Raw genomic sequence first — 11,741 nt, 5'->3', positions numbered from 1 at the left:
GATTCCTGCTACAAGCGTAGGAGATGATGGTGATGCTTCCTTGCTTTCCCTTCCACTGCCTGGCTCAGCCTCTGCAGGGGCCACACTCTGTGTCCCTTGCTAAGCCTGCAGAGCGAACTAAATGCCACAGCTGATCGGCTCTGGCCACGAAGAAGTGTGGCGATGTGCTGCTCAGCTGTTACTATGGCAGTGTATTTTCTCTCTGCCTACACTTCTTGTCAAATCAAAGGCTGCTCCGCCATCTGTCCACATGGTCTCATGCTAAACTCTGGCTGGACAGGAAGCCGACGTGATCGTTCTCAAAAATGACAAAAGCCATTTTAACTTGTGGCCGAATTACAGCAAAAACAGAACAGAACATTTATTAGATATGGCAGTGACAAAGAGCAGCCCAATCCCATTTCACACAGAGCAGATAAATCTAAAGCGCTGCAAGAAAAAGTAATCTAATACTTTCACTCTGCACCATTTAATGTTTTCACTGACAAAATGTGGGAATTTATAGTTCGTAGCAGAAGCCAGACCTAAACTTCAGTCAACACGCCAACAGCAAGATCACTGCAGTACTCTCCTGGTAGCCTTTCACAGAAACAGGCAAAGCAGTGATTGATTTCAGATTGTTAGAAGCATTTTCAGAGAATCACTTAAGCTGTTTCCATTTTTAGTTCTGCATATTGAATGCTCAGGTATGGCGTTTACTAACTGCGGCTTGTATCTTAGTCGAAACAGTCAGTAATGGCTAACAGGTGCTCTGGTGAATAGCCAAAATGAGGAAACTGCATGTCAATGTGGCATCAGTAATACATCTCATGCAGAGACACTTGTCAATGCCTCTGGACCAGCGGGGTCGCTTTCAGAGAACCACACTGTGCAATCAAATGAGAATGGGCTAAATTGAATAAAGGCCAGCTCTTTCTGAAAGTGTAGAGATAGGTTTCCTGGGATCCCCGCAAAACACACTGTCAAGGCTGCAATAACATCAGTCAGACAGCAATTACAGAAGCACATAATGCATACCACGAGGGTGATGAGCATCTGTTTCAAACAAGAAGGGTGTTAGCACAGGCGAAAAACTGTGTATAGTTTAATCTTTACAAAGCATTCACCAACGGCTCTATACTGGATCAAAGACTTCAGCAGTGTACACAACCCCCCGTCACACTAAAGATGCACAGTATGTCTATCTAAAGCTTCAATTCGTGTGCGGTTAGAGTGGATATACCACGCATCCTGTGTCTATATGGTTGTGGGGAGGGTGGACCAGCTGACCTCAATACATGTCATTATCATGCCATAGTTTTCTGTCAACAGAGCCTGTCATGTCCCTAAGAGTGCTCCACCAACTCAGTCACACAGCAAATGGTGACTGAAGCATCGTGCAGCAGATTCCCCGAGTTGTTTTCACAAGTGTCGACAGACTTCACGGCTGAACAGCACAACGGAGTGAGCGCCACCTGCAGAAACTCAAACTTCATCAACAGAAACTCAGCTGAGGAAGACCAGGAGTGGGTTTGACTTTTATCCTGGTTTTGTTCTTACATGGAGTAGTGTGACTAGTCGTATCCTTGTTCGCACGATTCCAATAATATCCACGTTGCTTGTCCTCTGTATGCAGTCATGTCTTTCTCATCAACTCTGTGTTTTCTTTATCAGGAAAGGAAATTCATAAACCTGGCACAAATTCATGTCACAATTTTTAGATATTGGCGTGTGCGTGGTAGTATATCCAGATTTCTCAAAACAGGTTGGCGTGAGTCAATATTTAGGGACATTTCCATTGCATGCTACAGCCTGCAGACAATATTTTATAACATTCAATATGATACCGCTTTTCAATTGTGTCTATTCCTGCATTAATATGATTTAAAATGTGATAGTTCTAAAAATGCAATTATTAAAATTTGTCAAAAATGTGTTAAATAATTAATAATAAAACTAACAAAAGTAGAAAAACAGAATTACATTAAGGTGTTTCAGAGAGGCCCTGCTTTATTCAAAGAACAGTAATCTGTGTCTTCGCTATCTGATTGATAGCACCCCCCTGTAGAGTTGTTTCTAACGGTGATGCTCACCAGGCTGGAAAGGGTTACTGAAGAAATTCAGTTTGGGCTCCAGCAGTTGACTGGCAGACAGATTGTATACAAATGGAGAACTTTCAACACCAATGTTACACTCCCCAGGAGTGGTCGCGCAACAAGGATCACACCAAGAGCAAGGTGTGTAATAGTCTGGGAGGTCATAGCCATGGCTAAAGGCCTCTCCTGCAGGTATGATTTCCGTTTTCATGAGTCCACTGGCACAATGGTGTTGTTCCAACTGACTGAGGCCAAAACAACTCGAGTCCAGCCTGTACTCCACGTAAACATTAGGTGTCTGTGCTCCCAAGTTGAAAGTGGAGTTTATTAAATAAATATTAATTATTTAATAAATGTTTTCAACATATCCAGAATGAAAAGGCATCAAGCTGCTCACCAAGGTAGTGGTGGTCCAAATAAATTGCTTTCACAAAACATCTACCTACAGGTTTCTGGCCACTAACCAAGAAAACATATTTAGAGCAAATTGCTTGTCAAGAAGATAAATGCAGCAGCGGTGTATGAGGATACTGTTTCAACGGTTGTTTTTCTGTAACTTTCATGTGGCATCCTTGTGCACGTGCGCGTGCACACACACACACACGCACTCAGAGGGAAAGGGTGCCAATTATAGCAACTGTGTGATGAGGTTTCTCATATTGAGCCCCATGCTACCTTTGCCTCTAATCCTTTGTTATTAATTATATCTTCAACAAGCCTACACAGTTCTTGTCGTGTCAGCACCGTGTATCCATGGCAACAGCCGGTTGGTCCCAGCTCTCGTCATGCACACACACACACTCTGCTGCCTGACAAAACCTTGTTTCGCTGCAAAGATGCTCCACTGACAAGATGAATAACTCAACTGTGGCAGAAGATTAGAAAATGAAAGTAAATCCGGACCCCCAGAGCGTAGCTCAAGATTCCTCTCCACATCTGTTTGAACGGAGGAAACACAGCTCGTAACCATTACTGTGGTGACCAAACTAGTGAAGATGCCTGTTGCTAAATTGTCCAAAGGTATTAAGAAAGCAATTCAGTCACTAAAGATCTGCCTTATCGTAGTGAAACGTATATTTCCATATTAAAATATTAATGAATTTATACATTTGCAAATGAATTTCCTGTCAGTTGTTTAATTTACTAATACATATACGTATATTTTGTAAACATAATTATGAAACATTACTACAAAATCATTTATCATCTCCATCTTAATCAACACTAAATAATATCCATATAATGATATGACTGTTTATAGTATTGTCTAGTGTCCTCACTTTTGCTTCAACAACGTTTCTCTCCTCACAAATTTCTAATTAATAGGGAATTTGTCCCACAGATTTTACCAATCTGTTTCTAGATCCTGAGTTGTAATATATATAAAGATAAAATAAATGATTATAAAAGCATAATGCTCTTAGTAAGTACAATCTTGTATGTTTTTACTTTGAGAATTCACAATTAATGGTATTACAAGAAAATGTTTTCACAAAAAGATTAATGGCACAAGCGCCCCCTGGTGGCTTTGTCTTTCCTGTACATGTGAGTTGGGCAGCATTCTCCATCAACTGAATCTAAACAGAGGCGTAGGGGACTAATGACAGACAGATGTGATCAAATCTATGAATGGTGGAGGACAATAGGACAGTCAATATAACAATAAAATAAGGTATAGATTTATATTTCTTTTGCAAACAAACTAACCAACTGCTGTTAACTGTTAGCAATAGATCAGTACTTAACTTTCTACCTCTAAGAACGACCAGCAAAGTGGCTTTCTCCAAATCCCTGTATTTATTCAACTTTTGCATTTGACAGAACTCAGATACACCCAAACAGAAATCAGAGCATTACCATGTATTACTATCAATGTAAAACACATGAACTACACACACACACACATATCCACATACACACATACAGTGATATCTGCAGATACAGTATACAGCAGATATGTAGTCACTATATAAAAACCATGCTACCATGATGGAAAAGTGCAGTTACAGTGTGCTGATGAACAGACGGACGTTTAAAAGTGAGCTCGCAGAAATACTTTTGTGCACAAAAGCAAATACAACAAAGAAACAGCATCAGTGTTCCACTGAGGTGAGTACTGCAAGACACCATAAATGATGAAAATATCTTGCCTTGTTGGGTTCAGTTTAAATGCATTTGCATTTTTGCATTATCTATCTAAAGACTACAATCCATAAGGACAAAGTGAAAGCATGTTTTTAGAAGTTTCTACTAATTTATCAAAAAGACTTGCTTGGTATTTTCATTTGTTGACAAAATGTAAAAAAAGAATAAGAAAATACAAGATGACACCAGCCCTACACTTTAAGTTGCAGTAGTGACTGAATAATAAAAGTTACAACACTGGGTTGTACTGTCCGTTATCAATAAAATGGAGACTATAAAAACGCTGGTGAGACTGTAAACGTTTTGCAGTGACTTCATTTAATATTCAAACCCTTCCCTTTTTGGAAACTTGTGTTTTAGTGTAGTTTTAAATTGGTAAATGTGTTCTTCAGTATACATGGGGGAGCTCCCCCCTGCATTAAAGTTGGTGTTGTGGCACACATGCTTGACATTGGATACGTCGGATACGGATACGTAAGTGCAAGTTCGGTCACAGGGAGAGCACACATATATAAACCCCTGTACTGGTTTGACTCCTGGACATACGGTATGCTGACATGTCCTTGGACAAGACACCGAAATGCCACAGAATCATCTATTGGAGCTGTCAAAACAACAATTTCCCCAATTTTTGTGATTATGGATTACTGGTTAATTAAATCTACAACACAATGAAGTTTCAAAGGGTGAAGGTGTCTGAGTCGTCTGTGGAGCGACTGTATATAGCCTATGTCAAAACCAAAGATAAATAAAATAAAAGTGTATAAAAGTGTAAAGAAATTACAAAAAACTCAAAAAAATACAAAAACAATTTTCTGAGTAATTCAGAAAGGTAAACAAATAGATTATAAAAGGCACCCAGAGGTAATGAATCAGGTGTTTTGCTTCTAAAACAGCATTAAGAAACAGTGAATGGCACCTAGTGTTGCTTTAAATATAGACCATCAATAATATCCTATCATAAAGTAAACAATACAAAACAGTTTATAAAATCCCTAACAGTAGGAAACCCTATTGACAGAAGTCAAATATAAGTCAAAAATTTTTTGGAGCAAAGCTCATGTTGCATTATTTTTACCATTATTCCTTTTTCTGCTGAATGAGTTTTCCTTTGTGGTACTTCTGCCCGATCCCATAGGGAACATGAGCGGAAATGGTTCCCAATTCCTTGGCCCCTTCAATATGGAACATCTGATCATCAAAAAAGATGTGTGGTTTAATTTTCTGCAGCAGGGGCCCTTTAGGAGCCCCGGCTAGGAAGAGAGCCTCATCAATCTCCAGGCCCCAACTGCGAAGCGTCTTTAGTACACGAGCTCCTGAACTGGCAGCACTGCGGGCTGTGACCAGGTAGGTTCGGATGGGACAGTTCAAACGCTCGTTCTTAGCGTAGAATTTTCTCTGGAGCTTCCCCAGAGCCTCGAGGAAACATTTTAAAGGACCCTGAAAGATTCAAAAAGTTAGATGAACTTAAATCGAGCGACAGATTAGATCCTAATCTGGGTAAAAAAACGTGAGTACTTTGTATAAGTACATGTATATGTGTATTTATTATTGTTACTACAGAAAACAGTAGTTACACGTTTGTTTTTGAACTGATGATAAAGATCGTACTAACAGGAACAGGTATGATGGAATAAATAATTGATGAGCGAGCACAGCAGGTTCTGCAACCGTGCAGTCATTTGCCAGCACCTGATGTGCACGTTTCACCACAGTTGTTTTAACAGCTAATGTATCTGGTGAACTCTTCTGTTCTGATTGTGTGTTTACAGTCATTTACTTTCTCTGCATTTTGCATTTTAAGGTGAGGGGAGATCCACTGTAGAAGTCTGAGACAATTAGCATCATTATATTAGATGATTCCCTTGGAGTAATCTATATATATACATATAGATATAGCGATAGAACCGACATGTTTGACCATCTGTTACCTGAGCGAGAGGTTTGTTCTCAAACTTCTTCTCATGCTCGAAGAAGGTGTCCAGGCCGTGTTCCTTCACGATGATTTCTGACTCATCTGAGAAGAGGACGGCGTCGCCATCGAACGCCACTCTCAGCTGAGTGCTGCTCAACTCGGTCTCCGTGTTCGGCATAAACATGGTGGCTGCAGCGATTCCTGAAGACGCAGGTGAGAGTTTGGACAATGTGTTCATCGTACAGTTTAACACAAAGGTGAGGTGAGGTCCTCTGACCTTTAGGCCAGCACTTATCAATGGATTTTGAGTGTTTATGCTTAATATCTGCTTAATATGCTTCTTTTGTCTGTATTCTGAAGACATAGAGCCAGAGTCTTCAGCCAGCTCCTTCTTTCTGCACAGTGTGGGATTGAGATTTCTCTAAATTGTCAAATTCAATAGGCACATGTATAAATATCAGCAAAGTATAAAAACATCTTCTGGCTGCTGAAGGTTGACAAAGAGTTTGAAAACGGTCACGTAAAAAGGAACTGGGATTATAATCTGACAGCAGTGTACCTTCGCCGATGGCCTCTGTGACTTTCTCAGAGTCTGCGGAGAGGTAAAGGTTTGTCATGTAGGCCTTCAGGTAGCCTATAGGACTTTTGCCTCCTGTCATGCAGAATCGCTCTATGGTCAGATCTGAAAGAATAAAGAGATGGACGTATGTGAAGAAAGAAAACTCATGTAAACTCCATGTTCTTCATTTCTATTGTGTGACAGATTAACTGCTACCCTTCATTACTGTACTGTATGTCTGTCGCTGTGTCAAACAATCAGCTGTTTAGGTCAGGAATCAGCGCACCATAGTGATTAATGCTGTTTATGAGACGCACTCCAACTTGGGCATGGTTGTTGGTCATTAAGACGATGTCGAACAGCTCCTCGCCATCTGGATAGAGCTCCCTCAGTCGAGCGTTAACATTCATCAGCGCCTGCAAGAAAGGACACACCCAGGATGCTGTCTGTTTAACACAGGGTTACAACACTGACGTTACAACATTTTAACCACACATCTTCCACTTAAGTCGCTGTCTGAAGGGGATTTCATCTTTTGTATTTAGAAAATGTACGAATATTTACAACTTCTGCACTGGTAACTTTGCTAATGCATACGTTTTTCAATTGCAAACACCAGTAAGCACATTTTCTATGAAGTAAAACTTTTGATTGTGAGCCTGAAATCCTTCAGAAACTGTCTTTGGAGAGATGGAAAGTTTCTGCAACAGGAATCATTAACATGCTCCAGTGAGTCATTGATTACCTCATAACCTACATTCAGTCAGATCCACATTTATTGTAACATTAGCATTAAACCCACAGTGTGTGTTGCCAGTTGTGGTAGCAGGACTGTCACAGATGTCTTGTCTTGTCTTGTCAGTAGTTGTACAACCACCAATAAATACAAGAATGACTTTCCTCTTGCTTCATCCTTCAATTTCAAGACTGATTAGAAGCATTAAAAGCAGAACTGAAGCGATTTAAAGCCACATAGTCTTAAAAACAATAGTTTGTCCTGTAGTTCCTCGTATTTAACATTGAAAAAATGAATGATCAGTCTGACTGACAAATAATTAGGAAGCTGTCTTTGATAAGGAACAGAAGAGTCCATTAATTATACTGGATCTGGGTGTGGGATTGTGCGTAACGTGTAAGTCTCAGCACTAAAACCTGGATTTGGATTCACAGAATGTGAAACTAGAATTCATGCAGCCCAGTTTTAGTCATGGTGATCTGTCATTTCTAATGTCATTAACCTGCTTTACGCGCACCACGCCCTGCGCTCACTGACGGACACTCGGGCCTACTGTACCTTGACGAAGGGGAAAGCAGCTCCCGGTTTGAGGGGCTCACTTTCATGCTCTTGTTGATGAGTCACGTACTTCTCGACTCCCTGTTCTTGGAAGATCTTCTTCTCTTCCACCATGTTGAAGAGGGTGCGAGAGGAGACGGCGATGGTGACAGCATACTGGGGTTTGGGCTGAGGAGGTAAACAAGGCGTTAACTGTGCGTAACCAAACACCTGGATGGTTTGAATTCATGAGCCTCTACATGCTACATAGTTGTAGATCTCACTGAAGCTTGTAGTAACAGAGTTTGCACGGAATACTTACAGGTCTCGGTTTGTTGGATTTCAGATTCTCAAATGCGGCTTTGGCCGCTGCCCAGTCTTTCTCCTCTGCGTTTTTCTCATTCGCAACAGGACCTCCTGTCTTGATTTCACTCATCTTTATAACCTCCTGTATGTTCAGTACTAAAAAGACCCGAATAAGGTGAGGGAGCTGCACAGGGAAACTTTGCGGAAATGTAGTGAGGGAAGCCCGGTAGGCGTGTCAGCGGTGACGCACGAAGGCCCCGGGCAACACTTACACTAGGGAGAGAGTAAAATGGATGGTCAGAAAGAATCTGTCATAAAAACTGATGGTGGTCTGTGTGTAAAGAGCATTGTTTTATGTGGGAGAGCCACCACAATCTGACTAGGCCTACTTCATGAAACATTAGTTATTAGTTACTTTGTGGTAAATATGACGCACTGAATGTGAACTTTACTTTTAGTAAATGTATTTTGATACTTTCTTACGTTTATTTTTTTGACAACTGGTGTCTGTTTCATAACTTTAAGTCAGCGATCGTTAGAGAGATTTTGGAGTAAGGATGGTTTAAAAGATGTTAAAGATGAAAATGAATTCAGAGAAAATGTGCAAACAATAAACAAAGTTATCTCCAGACTCCGGATGGTTATAAGAGGAGGACTGCACACAGACGTTCTTCTTTATTCAGGTATCATACTAAAAAAATCCAGCCCAGCAGTTCAGAAAACCGTTAAAACATTTAAGACTTATGAAAATCAAAGAATGAACACATCCAACTAAATCAAAATATAGCTCTCCATTCAGTTTGTGGTGACAATAAGTCAGTAGATCCAGATGTGCTGAAATCCCAATTTAGAGTTCTTGCAGTTCAGTTCTGTGCAGGTATAGAGTTACTGCACTGGGCACAAGTACAAAAGTTGAATTCTGATTATTCTTATTCTTATTTTATTTCATTTTATTTTTTAAATAACATAGATAGAATAACATAGAAGCTACTTTTACTGACAAAAAAACACTGAAACATTTTGAGTTTGCTCCCAACAAGAAGAATACGTTTCAGAGGTACTATGATCAAGAATCATAAAGCTGGAAAGGGTTACAAAGTGATGTCAAAGATATTCACCAGTCTACAGTTAGGTGAACAGTCTACAAATGGAGACACGTTGGTTCTTTGGATACTTCACCAAGAAGTGAGCGGCCAGTCAAAATGACCCCAAGTTCACAATGAATACTCATTAATGAGGTAAAGAAAAAACCCTGAGTGACAGCCAAAGATTTGAAGGCATCATTGGAGCTGACTAACATCTGTGTTCATGAGTCTACAGTACTTTAAACACTGAACCAGCAGGGTGTCTATGGCAGGACACCAGTAGGGAAGCTGCTGCTTATTATAAAGAACATTGCTGCACGCCTGAAGTTTCCCAAAGAGCACACAGACACTGCACAGCAGTATTAGCATAATGTTTTGTGGACTGATGAAACTATATTAAACTTTGGATTTGAAATTTGTAAAGAACACACAGCACTAAATCTGGCATAAAAAGGTCACTGCATACCATCATGAAAACATCATCCCAACTGTAAAGTATGGTGGAGGAAACATCATGATTTGGGCCTGCTTTGCTGCATCAGTGCCTGGCCAGCTTGCAGTGATTGAAGATGAATTCCCAAGTGTTGAAAAACAATTCTTCATAATAATGTGAAAACGTCTGTACGTCAGCTGAAACTTTGTAGAAGAACCTGGTCTAGTTATTGCTGCCAAGAGGGGTCAACTATTATTTAATTTCAAGGGTTCACATACTTTTTTTTCTACTAGCACCTTGAGATTTGTATGATTGTTCTCAATAAATACATAGAATATCAGAAGTTTATTAGTGTTATTATTTTGTGCACATTATATTTGTTAATACTCTTGACTTAGATGACGATCAGATTAAATTTTATGACAACTTAATGGAGAAAACCATGAAATTCCACAATGTTCACATACTCCACACATTAATAGTCTTTATTAATGCTGCCTTATCAGAAAGTGAGAGGTATTATAGGTGAGTCTTTTTCTTTGCTGCCCTTCATAATAAATGTTTCTAGACTTTTAAATACCGTGTTTTAATGTGCATTTATTTCTTGGTGCCGTCACTCACTCCGTCCACCGGCTCTCCTCCTCCTCCTCCGCCCCCTCCACAGTTGGTAGAGTCCGGGACGGAGCATCATGGCGATTGACGGTAAGTGCTCGTTCTCAGGTGTCCTGCGGGACTCAAGGGAAACTTTGCACGGGACAGAATGGGAGCTCCTTCTTTTCAAATCCCGTTTTTAATGCACCGGGGCTGTTACTGTGATTTTTTATTTTATTTTATTTAAAGCCAGCTTCTGTTTAAATGACGCCGTGAGTACCGCAGTGCTCCGGAGCCGGGACGGCAGCTCGCTGGCTTCACCGGGCTGATGATGCTGAAGTGCGGACACCGGCAGTGATGCAGGGACGCGTGAAGTGATGCTCAAGTGGACAGAGACACGCATGGTCCACAGTGCGTGGAAGGCGTTTGTAGAACAGCTGAATGCGGGGAATAATTCACACATTTAATTTGGCTTCAGCGGAAAATCACAGCAGCAGCAGCAGCAGCAACTACTTTGATTCGCTACGCGTAAAGAACTACATCCGTCGGCGGATGGATATGTGACGAAAAATTATCAATCAAAACATAACGACGTGAGTTCGTGAAATCACTCCGCTGCTCTCTGCTCGTTAATCCGGGGCCGCACGTGCTGGTAAAATACTCCATAATCTCCGTGGGAATTAATAAAACAACAGAACAACCGACACGGATGAGCGTCCGTGCACGGTGCCAGTGAAAGTGACCGGGACACCGGGCACCGGATAAAGGATGTATTATCATTGAAGTGTTGGCGCGCGCTTGTCCCGTCACGGTTATTGTGTCACGTGCAGCGATGCGTGCGCGTTGTTGGTAAACAGACGTCACCGCGCGACCCCCGCGAACAGCGCGAGCTCCAAACCTTCATAGGTGTTTAGCTGCTGCTAGAAACAAACAGTGACTGTGAGAGATAAACACATTAAAATCAACAAAAGACGACTGAAATCAACCTGATTCACCAGTGTGACACTTAGAAAGCATGTTCAGAGGGAGAAAACGCAACCAAAGAGGCTAAACACAGCAAAAAAAGGCAGAAAACAACAACTAAATACTGAAACACACATTAAAAAACAGAAAGGACTTCATCATTGGCTGCAAACACTCACCTGGATTTAGGCTGTTGTTTATTTAATGTCAGATAAACTGTAATAACTTCCTCTGTGGGACCCATTTTTCTCTTCTGGTCATTAAAGGTGTTTCTTTATGACTCTTTGAAAGAATCTGGGACCATCCTGTGCCTCCACGACAGTATTCGGCAATTGAAACATCCCAGTTGTATTAAAATATTTGTTAATGTCTGTTTATTGTTGGGTTTGAGGTTGC

At 40.8% G+C, this 11,741-nt stretch overlaps 1 protein-coding gene across 1 annotated transcript; it reads right to left on the bottom strand.

Annotated features, from left to right (window-relative positions):
* Positions 1–3,849: 3,849 nt before the first annotated feature.
* On the bottom strand, positions 3,850–8,495 carry LOC113149752 (cytosolic 5'-nucleotidase 1A-like). The gene is made up of 6 exons (XM_026342013.1): positions 8,290–8,495; positions 7,989–8,156; positions 6,981–7,110; positions 6,695–6,817; positions 6,152–6,336; positions 3,850–5,660 (listed from the first exon to the last, which is right to left on the bottom strand). The coding sequence occupies exons 1-6, from the start codon at positions 8,401–8,403 to the stop codon at positions 5,301–5,303; spliced, it is 1,080 nt and encodes a 359-aa protein (XP_026197798.1). The 5' UTR covers positions 8,404–8,495; the 3' UTR covers positions 3,850–5,300.
* Between the last annotated feature and the right edge of the window lie 3,246 nt (positions 8,496–11,741).

Source organism: Anabas testudineus, chromosome 24, assembly GCF_900324465.2.
Source record: "Anabas testudineus chromosome 24, fAnaTes1.2, whole genome shotgun sequence".
NCBI classification, from domain to species: Eukaryota; Metazoa; Chordata; class Actinopteri; order Anabantiformes; family Anabantidae; genus Anabas; species Anabas testudineus.
Note: the sequence above shows the minus strand (reverse complement) of the source record. Positions and strands in the feature narration are given on the sequence as shown.